At 44.8% G+C, this 22,511-nt stretch overlaps 2 protein-coding genes across 4 annotated transcripts; one reads left to right on the plus strand and one right to left on the minus strand.

Annotated features, from left to right (window-relative positions):
- Window positions 1-227: 227 nt before the first annotated feature.
- On the minus strand, window positions 228-8,646 carry BCS1L (BCS1 ubiquinol-cytochrome c reductase complex chaperone). 3 transcript variants are annotated; one of them, XM_075181038.1, is made up of 9 exons: window positions 8,490-8,646; window positions 7,912-8,274; window positions 6,187-6,326; window positions 4,141-4,335; window positions 3,601-3,664; window positions 1,987-2,156; window positions 1,365-1,482; window positions 909-1,168; window positions 228-448 (listed from the first exon to the last, which is right to left on the minus strand). In XM_075181038.1, the coding sequence occupies exons 2-8, from the start codon at window positions 8,229-8,231 to the stop codon at window positions 916-918; spliced, it is 1,260 nt and encodes a 419-aa protein (XP_075037139.1). In that variant the 5' UTR covers window positions 8,232-8,274; window positions 8,490-8,646; the 3' UTR covers window positions 228-448; window positions 909-915. The 3 variants fall into 3 exon arrangements, with proteins under 3 accessions (XP_075037139.1, XP_075037138.1, XP_075037140.1); XM_075181037.1 differs by lacking the exon at window positions 8,490-8,646 and adding an exon at window positions 8,355-8,466; XM_075181039.1 differs by lacking the exons at window positions 7,912-8,274; window positions 8,490-8,646 and having other exon boundaries at window positions 6,177-6,256.
- A 116-nt stretch (window positions 8,647-8,762) lies between these two features.
- On the plus strand, window positions 8,763-21,120 carry ZNF142 (zinc finger protein 142). The gene is made up of 9 exons (XM_075181035.1): window positions 8,763-8,940; window positions 10,465-10,767; window positions 10,859-11,464; window positions 12,009-12,197; window positions 12,826-13,644; window positions 14,465-14,642; window positions 14,956-18,115; window positions 19,187-19,292; window positions 19,826-21,120. The coding sequence occupies exons 2-9, from the start codon at window positions 10,521-10,523 to the stop codon at window positions 20,281-20,283; spliced, it is 5,763 nt and encodes a 1,920-aa protein (XP_075037136.1). The 5' UTR covers window positions 8,763-8,940; window positions 10,465-10,520; the 3' UTR covers window positions 20,284-21,120.
- The last annotated feature ends 1,391 nt before the right edge of the window (window positions 21,121-22,511 follow it).

Genomic DNA, 22,511 nt, shown 5'->3' on the forward strand with positions numbered 1-22,511 from the left:
CAAACCTACCAAGGTGGGAGCATCTTACTATTTACACTACTAGAATAAAGCTGAATCTTTCTCCTCATTTACATACCCGAGCCTCTGGCAGTAGGCAGAAAAAGATACATGAGGGGAGTATGACAAACGAAAAATTATAGGGAACAAACAGGAATTATAGGTAGTTTATGAATATTAAATACAAAATATGAATTCACGGCGGCACAAAACAGCCAGGCAGACTCCTGTTAAAAATAAATGGGCTTTTATTTAATACAAGTTCCTTCTATAAAACAACCTCATTATGAGGCAACAAAAGTTCATTGCTCTTATATTTTTTTTACTCCTGACTCGATGAGCGGAACCTTTTTCCAAAACAATCCCGACAGCCGTGGGGTCCTGTAAATCGTTAATCCCAGTCTTAGAAATGAGGGTTCTGCAGGAACTATTAACATCGACAATATAGTTCCTAAAAAAACAGATTTTATAACTGAATGTCATTCCTGAAGAGGTTTATTCTGACTACAATCTATCAGTTGTAACAACGTTACTGCTACATTACAATATTGTGGCAGAGAATCGTGAAAAACATTCATTAATAAATATTTAAGTTTATCCAAGGAAATAACCTGTATTGATCGATTACATTTATATACTATGCAAAATTATTATCCTATGTCTTGGTATTTTTTTTCTTTTCTTATTTCTTTCGTCCAATAAGCTGCAGACCTGTAATTTTCCAGGTCCCCTGACAACTGCAGTTGTCAGCTCCACCCCTTCTATACTTTACTGCAATTAGTTGCTGCAGTTGAGAGCCAGCCAATCAGGAAACAGTAAGTAAGGGAGGTGCCGGTTGTCTAGGTGGTAGTCAGACAAGTCTGCAGCTGGGTGGACACCCCCATAAAGATCTTTTACCAGATCCCGTTTACCTGCCAGTTATAGAGCCAGGCACTGAATGTTCTCTATGGCCGCCCAGGGGTCGTTTTTGTGCATCATAAAATGACCCTGGACCTGGGCAGCGCTGATCTTCTCAAACGTGCCCAGGGCGGAATCCGCAAACTCTTCTGCTGATGAAGGGGGCTGGTCCGGGTAGAACCGCAGAAACATCTGGGCGAGCTGCCAGCGGGAGCAATGTCCTACATACTGCTTTACGTCCACGCGGCCTGGACGGATCAACGCTGGGTCCAACCTGCAGTACCACATAGAGAGATGAGTATTCCTTACCCGCAGCAATACACCCCTTTCCCATACAGAGAATACGACACTCAGTGTAAAATGCTAGAGGCATCTACTGTGATACAGAACATTTCATGGCATTAGGATATTCTAATAGACTGTAATGTTGAATAAAAACACAAAAAACATCAGGCTATTCACTCTCCCACCTGTCAATGTGATTGGTCGTCATAAAAACTATCCGAGCTTCAGTGGAAGCGACGCCGTCCAGGGCGTTTAACAAACCGCTGAAGGTGAGCCGACCCATACCCTGATAGGCGGTTGGATCTGCGGAGAGAGACGTGTATAATGTATCCATGTTATATTATTATTTCTGCACTAGAATGGTTATCCCAACAAGGAAAACCAAAGGCACAGACTACACCTCACTGCACACTATGAACCAGTCAGTATAAAACAACGAACTATGTAAATCAACAGCGGTGACCTGCGATCATATTCCCACCAGATTTACCACTATGCCCAATAACGATTAATCTTGTACCCTATCTCGTCATTTTTTGGCTCACACATGCTGCAATATTGCTGTTTGTATGGCCAGGATAAGGGAGCATTAAACAGCTGACTGTGTACTAATAAATGCATCAAATAATGTAAATATGCAATGAAAAAAAAAAAGCATCAATTTATCGGCTGCAAAGGTTCAAAATCTGCGGAGAATCAGGGAGCGGAATTCAGAGGGGACAGAAGAGGACGTCAGAACACAACGTTTATATATAAGGGATGTAGAATGGATGAACGCGGCAGCCCCCACCCCCCGTAGATACTCACTCTCCTTGGCCATATCGCGGCTGACGAAGGCAGCGTCTACGTCTTCCAGGAGAATGATGCTCTGCTGAGGGGCCACACTCAGGAGATGATTGAGACGGTCGTCTGACAGGCTGCTGTCACTGAGGCTCATCAAGCAGATGCTGTATTCCAGCTCCCCGGCCAGGGCTGTGCTGAGAGGACAGATATAAAAGGAGATCACATCAGAGACCAGAGCTGTCTACAATACAGGCAGCTCTATACAAATATTCATCAGACACTTCATCTCAGCTGCATGAGGGTGGCAGACGGATATCTGGAGCTCCCGTCTGTGCCTCATTCGTTATACAGAGACACTGTATTCATAGGAGATTTTATCTTTCTTTAGACAAGAACAGAGGTGGTACATGGAGATGGTCAGATGTGAGCTCAAGCAGGGTGTTACCGAAATAACTAGGTTTCTCCAGCAGGGCTTCTGAGTGAAGCCCTGCGCAGCCAGTGGAGCATGGGTAACATTGCTAGTAAGGACACACTAAATATTATGGGCCTGGGTCATTAAAGAGAGTAAAGCATTAAAAAAAAAAGTAAGTTTGCACCTGGGCTAAACCATGTTGCATTGGAGGGGGAAGTAAATTTAAAATGTGGAGATAGATTTATAGTTGGGGTAGGGCATGTCCTAGATTAACTTTAAATTTCAGTGTACAAATAAAACTATCAAGCATTTGTGTGTTACATGAAAACAAAAGCCAGAATTTTCCATAAATGCAAAATAATAAACTAATTTCCACCCCTGCATTGCAACATGGTTTGTCCCAGAGAACATTTACATTTAATGACTCAGGCCCTATATGTACTGTACTGAAGCTGAGAGAATTCTGGTATTTGTATAACAAAGAGGAGAGACTACATGGCAGACCAATCATTGCTCCTGTTAAAAAAAATAAATTTTTATCTTCAGATGACTAACTTGGCTTGTGTGCACCCTCCTGCGACATTTTTACTAAATCCATTGCTTTATCTTTTTGAAACTAATTTTAATCAATTGTTATACTGTTTCTATCATTACTGCCCCACCCATTATTATTATCCTTTATTTATAGGGAGCCACAAAGGGTCTGGAGCACCATGCCGAGAGCAAACACCACAACAGTACATCATGGCATTACAAGACAATTCAATAAACACATTCACAACACAGCTAAGACTCATACAGGGCAATAAGGTGCAAGGGGTATCCAGAAAACACTATAATTAGAAAATGAGGAAGGGGGGGGGGGGGGGGGGGAATCACAGCAAACCAAACCTGTACCCAGGAGCGTGGGCACAACAGGACCAGAGCCAGTGAGGGAGGTGGGCAGACATGGGAGAGACCGAAGGCAGGAGCCCAGGGAGGAGGAGCGACACACAGCTGGCGTGCGGAGGGCAACGATAATGAGGAGAACGAGGGAAGAGGGCCCTGCTCACAGGAGCTTACAATCTAAAGGGGAAGGTGTAGACAAACAGGGTAACACATAGGGGTGAGTCAGTGTAAAGGGAACTAGAAAACAGAGGGGGGGGGGAGAGACAAGAGCGACATAAAGAGAGGAGAGTGAATGAGGGTAAAAAGTCACACAAAGAGGGATGTAAAGTAATACTGACATAAAACTGCTCTTCCCACACCCGGGTGGTCCGTATAGAAGGTACCCTCTTCTGTATGGGATTCCTGGATTAAAAAAAATATATATATATATATATCATATTAAAAACAAGGAATATGACACAGTCAGTTATTAAACGGATTCTCCAGTTTAATTGTTTCCTTCCCCGTATTCAAGGATCCATTATGATCCCCCATCATATTTTACATTTTTTTAATTTACATTTCCCTATCTGGTGATCCGGCCCTGAATAAGCGGAGTACCGGGACTGAATGAGCGGAGTACCGGGACTGAATGAGCGGAGTACCGGGACTGAATGAGCGGAGTACCGGCACTCTATACAGCTCGGCTCCCTGCTATCAGCCTGCAGGGTGATTTATGGGAATTATGCATGGGGGAGGGTAAAAAAAAAAAAAAAAATTCTGTGATTCGGCCCTTGGCTGTTTTCCCAAAATGAATTCAACCCATAAAATAGACCCAGATTTATCGCAGAGACAACAGTCACAGGGATATCAAGTATCAATAGACGATCTGTTCTTGCCTCGGTCACTGTACCACTTGGGATTGTCAATGAATCCTTTCACGTCCTGAACAATCTGATCCGAAATCCCCTCTTCCAGCACCACAGAGCTCAGGGGGCGCCTGCGACGCGGGAACCCAAACGGCCGCCATTCTGCACCCATGGCGCTGTACATGACTGTTTTCCCCTCCTGCTGACGCAGCGCTAATTCTCTGGCTGTTTATTAGGAAATAAAAGAAGAAAATTAGAATAAAGCAATGAATACGGATCCTGCAATCCAAGGAATAGGCATTCATTGGAAACTTGGAAAAAGAAGACTTCAAGCGGTCCCAGGCTGGGGATTGGGGGGGGGGGGGGGGGGGGGGCGGGGGGGAGGAGAGGGAGGGGGGGGGGGGTAGAGGGGGGGTTGAAGGTGGTAGTGCAGCGTTAATATTTTTTTGGGGATGTTTTGCTTTCTACTACCAACTTATTTGAACTGAATTTCACACACTAATCATTTCCCATCTTGCTTACTGTAACCTTCTCCTCACCGGCCTCCCCGCTCCCACCTCACCCCCCTTCCTTCAATACTCCACGTTGCTGGGAGACTCATCTTCCTCTCTTGCTGATCCTCTTCTACCTCCCCTCTCTCCCTGGCCTTACACTGGCTCCCCTACAGATTCCTCTCCCACTCAACTGCCCCCTATATCTCTAACCTCCTCTTCATTCACCATTTAATCCCATTCCCGGCGTTCGGCCAATGATCACCTCATCCCACTCCAGAATCCAAGATTTCTCCCGGGCTGTCCCCCATCCACTGGAACGACCTTCCTCACTCTTTCAGATGGTCCCTTAACCTGTGCTTCTCAAAATTAATTTATTCCTTAAAGCCTACCAGCCACACACCTAACCCTCTCCATGCTTGATCACCTCACCTCTCTCTTCCCCTGTACGTGCTCCTCTCGTGCCTGCAGTCTGTGTCACCTGCCTCTTACGAGCAGGGCCCTCTGCCCTTCTGTCTCTTTACCATTTATTCTCCTCCAACATCACTGTACTTGCTATGTTTGACGCTATTGGAGTCTTAGTTTTACTTGTTTATTATTCTGTACTGTTGTACCCGGTATGGTCTAGTTTCTACTATGTACGGCACTGCGGAAATCTTGTGGCGCCTTATAAATGACGGTTAATAATAATAATAACCTGTGTTACAATATGTCAGAAAAAAAATATTTTCTCTTTGTGCAGTATTGCAATAAACAACAATCAAGTAGTTACAACTAATATACATTTTATACTGGGGACCCCTTTGAGAAATTTACACCGCAGAATTTGGTGATTGGTGTATTAGTGATACCCCGGAATGTTGGATAACCCTCTCTGATGATCATATGACATGTAGACATGACAGCTCCCACTTACAAAAGCTGAGATTGAATTTACCTATGTTGGATCATATTAACCACTTATCCCTTTTCACACATATAAATAGATGCCATGAGAGTGTCTGACCAGGGTCCTATCTGTGTGATGTATAGATGTTCTCCCCATGTTTGGGGGGGAGGGGGGGGGTGGGGTTCCTCCCACACTGCCATACTGGTAGACTAATTGGCTGCTGTCTAAATGGACCTTAGCCTGTGCCTAGGTTTATCCGTGTGGTAGGGAATCATCATCATCATCATCATCATTTATTTATATAGCGCCACTAATTCCGCAGCGCTGTACAGAGAACTCATTCACATCAGTCCCTGCCCCATTGGAGCTTACAGTCTAAATTCCCTAATATAGACACACACATAGACATAGACAGACAGGTAGAGACTAGGGTCAATTTGTGATAGCAGTCAATTAACCTACCAGTATGTTTTTTTGGAGTGTGGGAGGAAACCGGAGCACCCGGAGGAAACCCACGCAAACACAGGGAGAACATACAAACTCCACACAGATAAGGCCATGGTCAGGAATCGAACTCATGACCCCAGTGCTGCGAAGCACAAGTGCTAACCACTAGGCCACTGTGCTGCCCGGGAATATAGATTGCAAGCTTCAATGGGGCATAAAAAGCAGATTTGGAGACTCACACCATCGTACCTTCCTGCAGAATATTAAAGAAAATATCCCGCTTGGTCCCTATTGCCGTGAAAGTTACAGATTCCCAGGGCGTTCCGGTATGAAGGTCGATCATCTGCTTCTCACGGTTCCTCTCTATGCGAATCCATTTATTTCGGTACCTGATGATGGGAAATAGAAAAGAAAGAATAACGGACACTCAGACCATCAAACGGCATTTTCCAACGTGATACCTGTGCATTTTACAGATCCCTGGTGAGCTTCTATTGCATCTCACCATCATTTTAATAAGTTTCATCTCATGAACATGTGCAACGGGGAGTAAATTTGGATAGAGCGGATATAAAACTCATGTGGGAACGTCCTACTGACAGCCTGCAGCTACCCAAAAACTTTTGCAATGCATAAAAATACTTAAATATAGAACTGCCATCTTTTGCAAGAAAATCATTTGTGAGCGAAACGCGTCAAGTATCACAGTCCATGTTTTTGCATATGTTGAACTATACTCTCATGTAGTTTTTACAAAATATAGAATAGGTACCGTTTTAGTGCTCCAATGTATGCAGCCTGGTAAGTAAATATAGACTCCTTGCCTTGATAAAGACTTTAATAGATAAGTCGAAACGCGTTGCAAATCAGGTGGTTTCCAGGACCTTTTGGCTGTATGAGAATTGTGTGGAGGAGGATAGACCCTGGACTGAGCAGTACATTCAGGTGTTATGGAGAAATTCCTAGAGAGTGCAAAGTGACACTACAAGAAATTTTGGAGTAAGCACAACCCACAGGGGGGGTCGGGGAGGTCACTAAACCCTGGGTGGAATGAATGATGGCTACACCTTTACAGAGACTGAAAACCTGTTATCATAGAACTCTCGGTACCATTGATGTTTTTGGGTGGAGGATATCTTGGTAATTAACTTGTTACACTATATGGTTTTTCTTTATTCTCTTTGAGCCCATATTTAGAATAAATGGTTTCTCATCAGCAGAAGTTTTGAGTTTCTCTTACAGAAATATCCATGTAGAAGGAAACTCTGTGTTTGAACATTTGGAGTGTCAACTTCTTTTGATTTGTATGTAAGCCCCAAAGTACGTATATCGTATATAACTTTTTGATATCCCATACAGCTTTGTTCCATTAAAACTAGTGGTTCCCAACCAGCGTGCGACACAATTTTGTACAATTCCATTGTGTCGTAAAAATTTAGATGCCAAAGTGAAAAGGTCTTCGAATAAGTTGAAAATAATCAGTGACAAATGTGGAGAATATTTTAACTGCAATAAATAAATATCTAAGATTGGCAAATGTTTCAAAGATCCATCAAAAATCCATTGAAAGTGTCAGCTACCTATGTCACGCGTTTTACCACGTTAAATAGAGATGGTCATCCTTCGGATGTCTTTCATGTATTGGAACAAATTAAATGCCTGTCGTTATATTTATGGCTTCCTCCTGTGCTTTTCAGCTACATATCTATATCAAAATAGAAGAATTGCTCATTTGCGTTGTTCTGGGATAGGACTCCTCTCTGCTGCATTTTCTGCACCCGAAAAACTCTACCAAAGACCAGGTTTGTGTTTATCCCATTGGAATGAAGATAAACATCCAATGTAATTGTTACAGAGGGGCAAACCACTAAAGTTATTTTAAAACAGAAATCCTTTATTGTATCTCCTGACACTCCAAAGATATATTTTTTAAATATCTATTAATATAAATGGGAATTGGATAGTGACACCTACCAAATAAAATGATTTCCGGGACTGGGGACAAAGTCAAATTTGGTGCTGACCCGGCCGCTCTCGTGCTGGAGGTAGGAGGTCTCCACGCTCAGATGCTGGGTGCGCTTGGCATGGTGAGAGATCCAGCTCAGCAACCATTGGTAGCTCTTGTCTTTACTCGGCACCTCAAGCGTTATCATATAGTGTCTCCTGAAGGCGACCACACCAATCTGGGCCCCTTTACGGGCCAATGCCAACGCTGTCCCAACACCAACCAGACCAAACCCAGCCCCGAAGTAAGGGTTGTCCTTAAGGGCCGCCAGGAAATCAGAGAACGGCATTTCCAGAGATGATGGGAGTTGTGGTTATGGCCACTGCTGCAGGCTGCAATAAAAGAATGAGAACATTATCTGGTCCCTGACAAGAAGGTTGTAATATACGGTGGCTCAGTGGTTATCACTTACTGATCAGTATTACTGAGTAATCTGTAACATTATGAGGGTCTGAGGACACGTGTCTGCCCCTTCCACAATAGGGGCCAGTTTATACAGACATATTGGGGATTACACACAGTATACGGTGCAGATTAAGAGTTATACCCGCTCTCCAGCCGCAGAGGTCACCGCTCGCCCCCTCCTGCGGTCACTAACCGGCTAATGTCAGACACTTCCTTATCGTGCGTTCCACGCCTCGCTTCCAAGAAGAACGTTCTGTAATGTACGTCACACTGCATTCCACGTTCTACGTCCGGATCTGCGTTCCACGTTCTGCTTCCGGGTCTGCGGTCCACGTTCTGCTTCTGGGTCTGCGGTCCACATTCTGCTTCCGGCTGCGTTTCACGTCCTGTTTCCGGCTCTGCGTTCCACGTCCTGTTTCCGGCTGCGTTCCACGTCCTTGGTCTCCTCCAGTTACAGCGCTCTCCGTCAGTTAGAGCTCCCAAATTTGGGCTGGTAACCTGAGGCAGCCTGTGACCAGCTTTGGTAGTCGTTATCGTCACCCACCGAGCCGTCAGACGTTACTCAGACATGTCCGGAGGCCTGCGGGTGTCAGGTGCTGATGGTTACCCGGGTAACAGGGCTGAGCTGCCTGTGGGGAGACTTGGGTGGTCCCCTTCCTGTGGGGAGACTGGGGGTCCCCTTCCTGTGGAGAGACTGGGGGGTCCCCTTTCTGTGGAGAGACTGGGGGGGTCCCCTTTCTGTGGAGAGACTGGGGGGGTCCCCTTTCTGTGGAGAGACTGGGGGATCCCCTTTCTGTGGAGAGACTTGGGGGGTCCCCTTCCTGTGGAGAGACTTGGGGGTCCCCTTTCTGTGGAGAGACTGGGGGGGTCCCCTTTCTGTGGAGAGACTGGGGGGGTCCCCTTTCTGTGGAGAGACTTGGGGGTCCCCTTTCTGTGGAGAGACTGGGGGGTCCCCTTTCTGTGGAGAGACTGGGGGGGTCCCCTTTCTGTGGAGAGACTTGGGGGGTCCCCTTTCTGTGGAGAGACTTGCGGGGTCACCTTTCTGTGGAGAGACTTGCGGGGTCCCCTTCCTATGGAGAGACTTGGGGGGTCACCTTTCTGTGGAGAGACTTGGGGGGTCCCCTTCCTATGGAGAGACTTGGGGGGTCCCCTTCCTGTGGAGAGACTTGGGGGGTCCCTTCCTGTGGCGAGACTGGGGGTCCCCTTTCTGTGGACAGACTGGGGGTTTACTTTCTGACAGTGGTAGAGACATTGCTGTTTTGTACTGAACTACAATAGGAGACTGAATATTATTAATATAATTATTACAGACTATACAACTGGTTATCATAATATCACTTGTTCAGGAACCTGACACAATGAGTGTTACGTTGTCAGATGCTGCATTGCTTTATTGCAATCAATTGAGGTACAGGGTGTATTATGGTGCTATGGGACTATGCACATTTTATGTGTGTCAGGGTTTAAATGGGTAATCTGTCAACTAGCTTAGAGCCTGCGTTCAGTACCAATGATGCCTCCAATGCTGTCATTACTTGTTATTTCCTGTTCTGGATGTAATGTTAATATTTTACATATAGCAAGCATGTTTGTAAATAAATAAATCAGTTATAAATAGGACAGCTACCCCTATTTCTACTACCTTTTGGTTGTTTGCAGCATTGTCAGATAATTTTTATGTTATGGGCACAGAATGCTTGATACTACGCAAATAAGACTCTATATGTACGTAGATTACAAAAGTAGTGTGGCATGTTATAACTGTTCTACATTTGTCAAAATAAAGTAAGGTGTTGCTTTTATAGACCAAGTTAATTTAGTATTAAATGGGGTTTAAGGTATTCTTATTCATCATCATCATCATCAACATTTATTTATATAACGCCAGCAAATTCCGCAGCGCTTTACAATTGGGAAAAAACATTAATAAAACAATACTGGGTAATACAGACAGACAGAGAACCCTGCTCACAAGCTTACAATCTATGGAAGAACATGGGGAGACATAATGATAAGACACTTGTCACTTCTGTGCCTTTACATGTATACTTCGAACTGGTGGCAAAAACATTGACTTGTTTTCATATTTTTTGCATTTTTGTTTGTTTCAAATTCAGATGGGACCCATCAGGTTGTGAAGAGGTCATAGAGCATTCAGCCTCCACTCTGAGAAATGTCAGAGGAAGAACTTGGGAGTTTATGTGATTGGACAAGAAATTCATATGAACAGTTTGTGCCTCAAACAATTGATGCAGAGAACCAAATGGAGGATACAGTCAAGGAAACCATTCCTGGCGAGAGCGCCGTTGATTCTAGCTGCCTCCAAAATGGGGAGACTTCGCAGATCAATGCTGTGTCTCTAAGTGCAGATGGACAACCGGCGTTAGGAACTTCTGAAGTGGATTGTAGAAATAACACTGGCAAGTTGTTCATGGTCTGATGTTTACATTCATGTTTTGTTTTCACTTTGTCAGTCGTTCCTTTGGTAACATTTACTCTGTCTCTTTTCAGTTAATTCTGACCACGTTTCAGCTTTCCCTGATTCCAGCATGATGCTTCAGGATATCTGCGGTCAGCTTGTAGACTCAGAAACAACAGAATATCCCAGAGTGTCAAACATCATTATAGGAGACCAAGTTTTCTTAGGGCAAGATGAGAACTCTACTGAAGACGTCAAGAAGGACGCCCTCTTCTGCCCCATTTGCCATAAAGAATTCAAGACACCCACTGAACTCAAGGAACATTTTAAAAGCCACCCGTCTCCCCCTCCGGACTTGCAGTGCTGGCAGGGTGGCTGCACGTACACAGCCCAAAACTTTAAGAGGTTCCAATCTCATATGCGGCGGGAGCATAGGTTGACGGCGGTGACTTGCTCACACCGTACCTGCCGCCTGTTGTTCCCCAGCCGCGAGGAGATGTCCCGGCACTTTCGGAACCATTTTGCTTTTCACTGCAACCATTGTGACTTTGTCAGCTCCAACACAAAGGTGTTCTGTCAGCATAAGAAGTCGCATTCTAGACAAGGACAAACATCTGAATCCAGACAGACATCGCCACTGAAATTTCTTACAGCTGATCCAGCAAAGGAAAGCTTTGGTCAGAACAGACGTCAGTCTAGTAAGTACATAGATGGCTGAATGCTTTTTTTTCCCTCCAAGATCCAACTGTCTCAACGAGGGTTTATCACACCCTACCTCCTGCGAATCGATGCAATTTCAATCTAGCAATTTGTATCTAGCAGTTTTGTTAGATATTGATTTGTCTCTGTCTGTCTCTGTCTCTGTGTCTGTCTCTGTGTCTGTCTCTGTGTCTGTCTCTGTGTCTGTCTCTGTGTCTGTCTCTGTGTCTGTCTCTGTGTCTGTCTCTGTGTCTGTCTCTGTGTCTGTCTCTGTGTCTGTCTCTGTGTCTGTCTCTGTGTCTGTCTCTGTCTCTGTCTCTCTGTCTCTCTGTCTCTCTGTCTCTCTGTCTCTCTGTCTCTCTGTCTCTCTGTCTCTCTGTCTCTCCTCTCTCTCTCTCTGTGTCTCTCTCTCTCTCTGTGTCTCTCTCTCTCTCTCTCTCTGTGTCTCTCTCTCTCTGTGTCTCTCTCTCTCTCTCTCTCTCTCTCTCTCTCTCTCTCTCTCTCTCTGTGTCTCTCTCTATACCTATCTGACCATATTTTCAGATGAAGAAGTTGATTCCAGGTCAGTCCTCGCATGCAGAAAACGCAGAAAAACGTCGACTCGAAAAGAAGAGTCAAAGAATCCAGAGAACAGCAGCGTGGAGGAGAATGGAAGGGACCGTGTGTTAGAGAAAACGGCAAAGAGACCGCAGGTCGTTCGTACTGGGAAAAACAAGGACGGTGCTCTTAAAGGTACCATCTGTCCCACATTCTGAAATCTGTCATAGAAAGTCCCAGCATGTACGATGGATAATCTCCATCCTTTAATAATGCAGTATGTAAGAAGAGATTTTGGCTTTTAGCCACACGGTTTAATTGTTCTTTTCGGGTCAGGCATTTGAGTAATAAAAGAACTCTACACAACTGTTTAAATGTATTAATTCAAACAGGAAAAGTACTAGAGGACAGCACTAAAGTGTGTTTAGTTGTAAAATGTAGATGTTTGTAACTGTTACAAGCCAATAAGTGTATATGTTAATTTTCTACTTTTCCAAGTTATTTTGCGGGAGAGAAAATCAAGCAAGGGAATTTGCAAACAATTAGGTAAAATGGTAGGGAAACGAACGACAAAAACTATAAACTGCATACAAGTAATTAAAGTTTTGTTGCCCATAGCAACCAATTCTTGAATGGAAGTAAACATCTGGTTGCTATGAGTAACACTACCTCTTTCCTGTGCAACAGTTTTCATAAATGAACCTGATCGTGGAGCTTCATCCCACCCTGATATTACAGTGGAATTTGCAAACTCTTGTTACACCTTCCAATGCCATGTTCCTGGGAGACATAACCTCTAATATTTCTCTAACTCTTCTTTTAGATGTTGGGGCTGTTGAGAATGGGAAAGAGCATCTGTTTAAGACCCACATGTGCCCGGAGTGTAAGCGTTGCTTCAAGAAGAGGACCCACTTGGCCGACCACCTCCACCTGCATTTCCCCGACCCAAACCTTCAGTGCCCGAACTGCCGGAAGTTTTTCACCAGCCGTAACAAGTTGAAGATTCATATGATGAGGGAGGCTGGAGAGAAGGTCCATCGTTGTTCTCTCTGTGATTACAGCTCTGTGGAGAAGAATGCCCTCAACCGTCACATGGCAAGCATCCACGAGGGGGTGTCTAATTTCTACTCCGACACGTACTCCTGCCCGGTATGCCAGGAGACCTTTAAACTTAGCCAAGCTCTGAAGGATCACATGAAGGGACACAAAACCGAGCAGAAGATGATGCTGTGCTTTCAGCAGGGCTGCAACCAAGCCGTGTCGGATCGCAAAGAGTTCCTCCGGCACCTGAAGGAGCTGCACGACATCCAGGCCGTGGAGTGCCGGTACCACGCCTGCTCCATGCTCTTCAGGAGCCGCGAGGAGATGGAACAGCACCGCAAGAACCACTATGCTTTCCACTGCCAAGAATGTGACTTTGTCTGCTCCAACAAACACGTGTTCCGCAAGCACAAGAAGCGCGGGCACGCCGGGACGGAAGAGCTGGTGTGCCGCTTCTGTCCTTACAAGAGCTTCAACCCGGTGGAATATGCTGACCACGTGGGCAAGATGCACGCCAACGAGAAGATTCACCGCTGTGGGGACTGTGACTTTGCCACGGCACACAAGAGGGTCCTGATGCGGCACATGTTACTACACACAGGTAACACGGAGACCTCTACTCCTAAATATGTTATTTCACGTGTAATATGAGCACATAAACACAAATGTTCTTGTTAATCATATTAAGAAATTCATAGAAGGAAACTTCCTCTCCCTCCCCTGTACCTACTACTTCTGCTGTCGGTTACTGGTGCAGGAGGAAGTGCACATTGATTGTGTATGATTGTGCTTACACCGACATTATGTGACTGAGTAGAAGTGTAAAACACTGGGTTATTAGGTGAACTCAGAGTCTTGTCTAGTATTCCTGCATGATTTTCACCTTGTCTTTTATAGAAACTGCCCTAGTTAGTACATTAAACAGATCAACCACTTTATAGAATAAATAAAGCCCAATATTTATAATTCTCCATCGTGCACCATCTCACTATAACTAATGATGCAGAGTATCACATTTTAAATTCTCCAGACCTATATGCCTCGAAAAATCTTAATAGAAGTTATTTTCGTTAGTGTCTATCATTGGGATGGATGCTGTGGGACAGTCAGATATTAGATGTCAATCATTTGATGTTATCATGTAAATCATTAAAAGAACAAATTGGTGCTATTGATGATCAGCGTCTCTCCAGATCTTTAGCCTTAGTATAAGACACAGTTTGAGGGTCCCAAAGGATATGCGGATCCAAGAAAATGTATCTGTTGATAATTAATGCTCTACAGAATGTAATGGGATTTTTTTATGTAAAAGGTGTGGAAATGACTGTTAAGCTATAATATATGTATCCTAATGGTGAAACATTTTACTGGGTATAATTGTCCGAATATAATTCCCGTCAAATCATTTGTCCCAATCTCAGGCGAGAAACCTCACAAGTGCAGCCAGTGTGACTTCGTGTGCCGAGACATCAGTTACCTCTCTAAACACATGTTAACGCACTCCACGGACAAGAACTACATGTGCACGGAATGCGGGTACATCACCAAATGGAAACACTACTTGAACGTACACATGCGCAAGCACAGCGGCGACCTCAGGTCAGTGTTTTACGACTACACCGTCTCCTCAAATCTTCTCTCCGCTCCAGCTCTATAAAGCACTGCAGCATGAATGTGGGAGATTCGGGCAGCATAGGATATAATGACTCCTAGGTTACAATACAGTGCCTTGATGTCCGCTTATCATAGGCATTCTGTAATTGTGTGGATAAGCGCTTAACCTACAAATACTTTACATGCATTTTTACTGGCGATTATATATTGACGTACTGAAGTCAACATAATTACATTACGTTGTTTGTTTTTTTTCTTGCACTCCTGATTTACGCATATTCTATCCCTAATTTGTCAGGTACCACTGCAATCAGTGTTCATACCGCTGTCACCGCGCAGACCAGCTGAGCAGCCACAAGCTCCGGCACCAAGGGAAGACCCTCATCTGTGAAATCTGTGGGTTTGGCTGCAAGCGCAAAAGCGAGCTCCAGAAACACATGCAGGCCAAGCACTCGCAGTCCTCCCAGATACCCATGTACCAATGTCAGCACTGCAGCTACCAGACAAAGTACAAACAAACCCTGCGCAACCACGAGAACGGCAAACACACCAAGCACCGGGAGTTCCGCTGCGCCCTGTGCTCCTTCCGCACTTTCAGCAACACCAGCCTCTTCTTCCACAAACGCAAGTCCCATGGGTACGTGCCGGGGGATCAGGAGTGGCTGGAGAAGTATGCCAGCAAGCAGCAGGAGATCAACCAGGCAGACCTGCTGTTTCCATACAAAGTGGAGGGAGCTGCCCAAATGAAGCCGCCTTCCTCTGGCGATGAACCGGCACAGAACGGTAACCCTGAGGAGTTAGATGGTCAGGTGCAGAAAAATGTGAATGATCAGACCTCTGAATGTTTGCAGGTTAAAGATCTTACTGAGTCAGCTGGAGATCCCGATATTTCAGTGACCGAGGAATCTTTATTGGCCGCTATTACGCTGGAACCGGTTGAAACGTGCAGCATAGAGATGGAAGGCTTTCCAGTGCGACTTGAGCTGTCTGCCTCCAATGAGCTTTTGGCCAAAGAGTCCGCTGTAGAGACTTTAGTTAATTGTGAAGGTTCTCTTCCTATAAGGGCCGAAATTCTGTGCTTCTCTGAGAGTTTGACGATCGAGGACCATGTGAACTGTGGACAGGACTATGAGGAGGAGGCCGACCCTCACATGGATGATCAGGAGAAGATTGAGAATTGTCTAACGGTCCAGTACAATCAAGAACCAATTTTGTGTGAACTTACTGGCAAATGTGATGAGCTGCCCATCCACGTGAACGCTAACATTGAACTCCAGCCGGGAGACATCCCAGTAGAAGTACAGGAGTCTTGGGCAGATGTGGTAGAGGGTGGCGTACAGTTGACCATCGTATGTGAATCCAGCGGGCTTAGTGAAAGCAACATTCAGGAAATAGAAACGTCTACCGTCTCTCTGGACCAAGAAGATGAGAGCAGCAGACCAGAGTCCATTCTGAAAGCTTTAAGAAAACAGGACAAGGAGCAAGCGGAGACTCTTGTCCTTGAAGGGAGAGTCCAGATGCTGGTGGTTCAGTCCAACAGTCAGGTTTACCGATGTGAGAAGTGCTCTTATATCACCAAAAAAAAGGGATGTATTGACCAACACTCCAAGTCTGGCTGCCATGTGCGTAAATCTTCTTTAGTGTGTGAGGAATGTGGAGCTGTCTTTAAACAGCAGCGAGGACTCAATACCCATATTCTTAAGAAATGTCCAGTGATACTCAAGAAGAAAAGAGCTTCTCTTAAGGCAACAACCTCGGCAGAGTCGCTGGGTCAGGATAGCGAGAGGCATTTAGAAGATAATCCCGTGAACACCGTGTCTGCTGAGGAAGTCATTCCCGCATCTCAAGATTCCAACATGCCCAGGAACTGTTTAGAAGTCGCTGAACAATTATCCCCATGTCAGGCATTTGCCCAAGAACAATTTAAGGAAAATATCCCTGACCGAATACTAGACAATGAGGAAATGGAAACCACGTTGTCTTTGGTACCATCGGAGGACCACAGGAGTCCTGACTTGGTGTCGGTGGAAAATCAGAAGTACAGATTTGAGGAAGGAAAGTTCCGCTGTATGTTTTGCTCATATTCATGTACAAGAGAATGCACTATAAGCTGCCACGTGAACGAGAACTGCCGGGAGTTGAGGATGGTCCCATGCGCTCTTTGTCCGTCAGTCCTACGTTCTGTGGCCGCATTGCGGAAACATCGGAGGGAAAAGCACAAAGGTCCGGAGAGCGGTCGGGGGGATGGACATGTTTCGGAGAGCTCTATAGATGAGGAGAGCCAAAATCCAGAAGATGATCAAGGAAATAATCGAGATCTTTGTGAAACGGTGAACAAGTTTCTCGGCACCTGTAGACTTTCTTGTCCAACCTGTCCTTTTACATGTACTCAAGAACGGGCCATGAGAACACACAAGAAAAAGGGCTGTTTAAAGGCCGGAGAGCTCCAGTGCTCCCTGTGCTCTTTTAGATGTATGTCTACGGCGGCTCTAAAGCGTCACCGAGAACTTCACCAGAAATATTCTAGGAGCAGAGCGCAGCTCCAGTGCAAGCAATGCGACTTCACCTGTAAACAGCCTCGTTGCATGAAGCAGCACGAACGGATCCGCCACGAAGGAGTGAAGCCACACCAATGCCGTTACTGTGATTTCAGCACCACCCGGCGTTACCGCCTGGAAGCTCACGAGTCGCTGCACACCGGAGTTGGGCGGATAGCCTGCAATTCCTGTAGTCGGACTTTCGGCACAAACTCTAAACTCAGGTTACACCAAAGGAGAGTTCACGAGAAGAAGCCAACTCACTTCTGCAAACTGTGCGATTATAGCGGCTACAGTCAGAACGATATTGCCCGGCACATGGGCAGTTGCCACAGCGGTGAACCTGCCTTTCCGTGCGCCGTTTGCCAGGCCACTTTCAGCTCCGAGGCTGCGCTGAAGCAGCACAGTCTGCGGAAACACCAGGAGAAAGCCACTCACGAATGTTCGCAGTGCTCGTTTTCTTGCCACAGCCAGGCCACTCTTCGATGCCACACTCAAAAACAGCATCTACAGCTAGAATGCAGCATCTGCAAAGAGACCTTCTCTCGCCGACAGGACATGGAAGAGCACCGCAAGTGTCACTTCAGTCACCGTTGTCAGCAATGCCAATATGCAGCCAAAGACCGACAGCAGCTCGTCAACCACTACGCGGAGCAGCACGAAACGTCAGCGCTGCCGGATGCGGAAGGAGAAGAGGTTCCCCTGCACTGTCCGTTCTGCACATTCTCCTGCCGCCACCAACTGGTGTATGACCACCATGTCAAGGGCCACGGAGCCACGCGTGTCTACAAGTGCTCAGACTGTGAATACAGCACCAGGAACAAGCAGAAGATCACCTGGCATAGCCGAATCCACACCGGAGAGAAGCCGTATAAGTGTCACCTCTGCACTTACGCCTGCGCAGATCCTTCACGTCTGAAAGTAAGAATAACATTTATTTATTACTAAGAACATTGAGGCATTTAGAAAATCTAGCACAGATAGTTTAATACAATAATTGGAAGTTCAAAAAGTTTGTTGTAAAAGGTATACAGTGTTTTACGTATACAATGTCGCTGTAAATAGTCTAAATCTGGACATTGATTATTTTTTTTTGTGTGTATGCATGTCTGTATGTAGTGTATGCTTCCATCTCTCTGCATTAAGCCATTCATGTTGTATTGTATATTCCATGATATAAAGACGTCGGTTGTGTCTGTCGGCCTAGTCACCGTCCCTGGGCATCTATATGAGAGTATTTACCGTCTACTTGCTCTTTAGGACGCGCTCTTCTGTATTTTAGGCTTTTACTCCTAACCGACTGCTCAGCTCGTCCTCATTTACGTCTGACGTTGAGGGGCCTGTCTTGATTTCACGTCCATTTTGTGTGTTTTGAATGTTTTTGTATCGTTTGGAATGTGAGCTACCATTTAAAATTCAAATGGATGATGCAAGGCTTTCTCTTCATCATCATCATCATCATCATTATCATTTATGTGTCTTGTCTGCTATTTACAAGCACCGTGTCTATCCCCAAAAGGAAAGTCCACTTGGGGGGAGAAAACTGCTGTATGCCCCCTCTCCAACCCTCATTCAAATAATCTTGCCCAGCAAAACAAAATCTCCTATGTTTTCATGTTGGTGTATATGATGCATATGTTGGTGAACAAACCTCCCACCCTACACACCCAGTTTCTCCCATCAACATGTTTGGGAGAGCCAGCCTGTGTGTTTGCCACCTAAAACCGGATGTATTTGCAACATAGGCGCACATTTTGCACTTTCATAAATCGCCTTTCCATAATGACGTTGGGTAGAGGAGCTTTTCCCTCCGCAGCAGACATTTAAAGATGTTTTCTGTCACCGAGGAGGTTTGACAGGTAGCATGAGAGCAGAACTAGCAGAGACTTCAGGTATATATTATTTTGCTGAATATTCACACTTTGAATCATGCTAATGGTAGCTGTACTTGCATGCAGTATTATATTCTAACATTGTATCCTTTCTGTTTAGTATCACATGCGAATCCACAAAGATGAGAAGAATTATCTGTGCCCGGAATGTGGATACAAATGTAAATGGGTGAACCAGCTGAAATACCACATGACCAAACACACAGGTAAAGGTGTGCCCGTATCCGGCCAGTGCCGAGCCCGTATCCGGCCAGTGCCGAGCCCGTATCCGGCCAGTGCCGAGCCCGTATCCGGCCAGTGCCGAGCCCGTACCTTGTGTAATGTCAGATACAACTTGCAGGTTTCTAGGAATTGCTACGTTTAGGACGAGGTAAGAAATTTGTTACTCTGCAGCTGTTGTCCTCCCCAAAATGTGCTGTGACTTGTAGTTCCACAACAGATTTGGAGCCACAGGTTATTATTACCAAGGTTTCTAAACATCGGTCCTACTTGTTCCCACAGATAGAAATCCTGAGAACATGACCTGTTGGGGCTTATTGAGGACTGTAGTTGAGAAACACTGGTGTAGGCCTTAGGAAGTCATTGTCTGGATGATATTGAATTAAATCATGAATCAATCATAAATTCTTCTCTTTACGTTAGGACTTGGATTGTGTTTGTATCTGCTGAGGATAGGATGAGGCGCTGACATGAATGCTGTTCCTGTTACATTATTTGTTACATACTATTCCATTCCCAGGTTTGAAGCCATACCATTGCGAGGAATGTGATTACTGCACAAACAGAGCCGACGCCCTCCGCGTCCACCGGGAGACCCGTCACCGGGAGGTGCGCTCCTTTATCTGCGAGCAGTGCGGCAAGGCGTTTAAGACTCGTTTTCTGCTAAAGACCCACCTGAAGAAGCACAGCGAGGAGAAGCCATACGTCTGCACGGTGTGCCAGCGCGGCTTCCGCTGGCCGGCCGGTTTACGCCATCACTACCTCACCCACACCAACCAGCAGCCCTTCTTCTGCCAGCACTGCTCGTACAGGGCCAAGCAGAAGTTCCAAGTGGTTAAACATATACAGCGGCATCACCCCAATGATCAGGACATCACAAAAGGCGTAGGCAAAGAACCGTATTTATTTTCTATCCAGGGCCACGATACATTGTTACAGCCGATTGCGGAGTGTGAGAAAGAAACTTTATCTGTGTAAACGCCCTAAGCTTAGTATTAAGTAGAGATTTGTACGATGGGACGTCCAACTAGTTCTTCTCTCACTCTTAAGTGCTTCCAACACGAACGTGTTCATGAATTTTTTTTAAATCCGTCATTCTGTGGTTCTAATTTTTGTGACAGTCTACAGACAGATAATTGCTCCAGAATGCATTTTCTTTTTTCTAAGAGAGCAGAAAGACCATTTATAACCTGTCGATTTAAGTCAGAGAAAGGTGAATTCATTAGAAAAGGTCTCCAAGCATCTAGTGAGCAGGTCTAGGATAAGAATCCTTAAATCCTCCTGTTCTATTTGATGCTGCCCTCTCAGACTTGTAGCCTTCAACAACTTGCTCATAACTAGTGTTTCTGGATGAATTCTCAATTACCTTGTAACGTTCTCCGTTTTGCTTGGCATCACCTGGCGGAGGTTGAACCATCTTAAATGTAGTGTGTGTCATTAAATTATTTAGTTTGACTTGCTTCTAGCATGTTTGCAGAATATACTTATATTTAAGTATACATATATTTAATTATAGGTTTTGTTTTTTAAAAAAAAAAAAAAAAGCCTCTTATTTGACCAATGCGTTAAACCGTATTGAGTAGACGTAAACTAGAACATATTCTTTCAGAACTTCCCCTGCTATATTGTACCTTAAATTAAACAATTGCCCTATGTAAATAAGTGAAGTGAAACCTTGTTAGAGGACAGACCAGGGCTGTGATCCTCTGCAATACTGCAGGTTTCTTATTAATAATAATGGGCCTGATTCATTAAGGATCTTAACTTGAGATACTTCTTATTTCAATCTCCTGGACAAAACCATGTTACACTGCAAGGGGGGTGCAAACTAGAATTCTGTTTTGCACATAAGTTAAATACTGACTGTTTTTCATGTAGCACACAAATATCAACTTTAAATTTCAGTGTACAAATAAGCTATCAAGTATTTGTGTGCTACATGAAAAACAGTCAGTATTTAACTTATGTGCAAAACAGAATTCTAGTTTGCACCCCTTGCATTGTAACATGGTTTTGTCCAGGAGACTGAAATAAGAAGTTTCTCAAGTTAAGATCCTTAATGAATCGGGCCCAATGTCACTGTGTATTTAATTTACCATATGACTGACAACTGGGTCAGCAAAGCCTTTTAGGCCAACAAACGTTACCAACTGTATACAATAAAGTTCTGTTTTGAAACTGTTGTTACGTCCAGCGTTTATTTTGCATTTATTTGTTGCATGTGTTTTATTCTTATTTTTATCACAAACCGTTTTCTTTTTTTCAAATTGACTAAAGTAAGGAAGCTTCAGCAAATCGTGTCATCCGTTCCATTATTATTATTATTACCATTTATTTATATAGCGCCACTAATTCCGCAGCGCTGTACAGAGAACTCGCTCACATCAGTCCCTGCCCCATTGGAGCTTACACTCTAAATTCCCTAACACACACACACAGAGTAGGATCAATTTGTTAGCAGCCACTTAACCTACTAATACAGTGTTGGCTAACCTGTGACACTCTAGGTGTTGTGAAACTACAAGTCCCAGCATACCCTTCCAGCAATAAGCTGCTATATATTGGCAAAGCATGCTGGGACTTGTAGTTTCACAACACCTGGCGTGTCACAGGTTAGCCAACACTGTACTAGTATGTTTTTGGAGTCTGGGAGGAAACCAGAGCACCCGGAGGAAACCCACACAAACACAGGGAGAACATACAAACTCCTCACAGATAAGGCATTGGTCAGGAATTTAACTCGTGACCCCAGTGCTGTGAGGCAGAAGTGCTAACCACTGAGCCACCGTGCTGCCCAATATTCCATAATTTCACTGTGTACCATAGCAGAGAATGCCATACCCCACGGATGTCTTGTCAGTTTAAGAAAACCCAAAATGTTTCAAAACATTGTACCTGAATATGTAGGTACTTACCGAAAATACTCATGGCCTGATTCATCATGGAATGCAAATTCGATACGCGCCGTATTTTGCTTTAAATTGCTCTGCGCATCCCCACCAATTCATCTTCAAGCGCAAAGGACCCTTGTTACAGCCTACGATTTTCAGGGGTGTATGTACGTAGTCCATGTACAGTAAGGGGGTGCCAAGCTAGAGCGCACACAACAGCGTCCAATTCAATCTTTGGGCTTCTCTCAGGTACGTGATTTTCAGCCGTATCACTCACACCAGCTACAGGTTGGGTGTAAGTGCTGATTACTAGTG

This window comes from Mixophyes fleayi, chromosome 7 (genome assembly GCF_038048845.1).
Source record: "Mixophyes fleayi isolate aMixFle1 chromosome 7, aMixFle1.hap1, whole genome shotgun sequence".
Taxonomy (NCBI): Eukaryota; Metazoa; Chordata; class Amphibia; order Anura; family Limnodynastidae; genus Mixophyes; species Mixophyes fleayi.

Excerpts from the sequence above, each read along its gene's own strand:
- BCS1L (XM_075181038.1), bottom strand. The coding sequence starts at position 8,231 with ATGCCGTTCTCTGATTTCCTGGCGGCCCTTAAGGACAACCCTTACTTC. Across the intron at positions 4,336-6,186 it reads CTTTAATATTCTGCAGGAAG|CCAGAGAATTAGCGCTGCGT; the intron begins GTACGATGGTGT and ends CCTAATAAACAG. Across the intron at positions 2,157-3,600 it reads TGTGGGAAGAGCAGTTTTAT|CACAGCCCTGGCCGGGGAGC; the intron begins GTCAGTATTACT and ends CTGTCCTCTCAG.
- ZNF142 (XM_075181035.1), top strand. The coding sequence starts at position 10,521 with ATGTCAGAGGAAGAACTTGGGAGTTTATGTGATTGGACAAGAAATTCA. Across the intron at positions 13,645-14,464 it reads GCACATGTTACTACACACAG|GCGAGAAACCTCACAAGTGC; the intron begins GTAACACGGAGA and ends TCCCAATCTCAG. Across the intron at positions 14,643-14,955 it reads AAGCACAGCGGCGACCTCAG|GTACCACTGCAATCAGTGTT; the intron begins GTCAGTGTTTTA and ends CTAATTTGTCAG.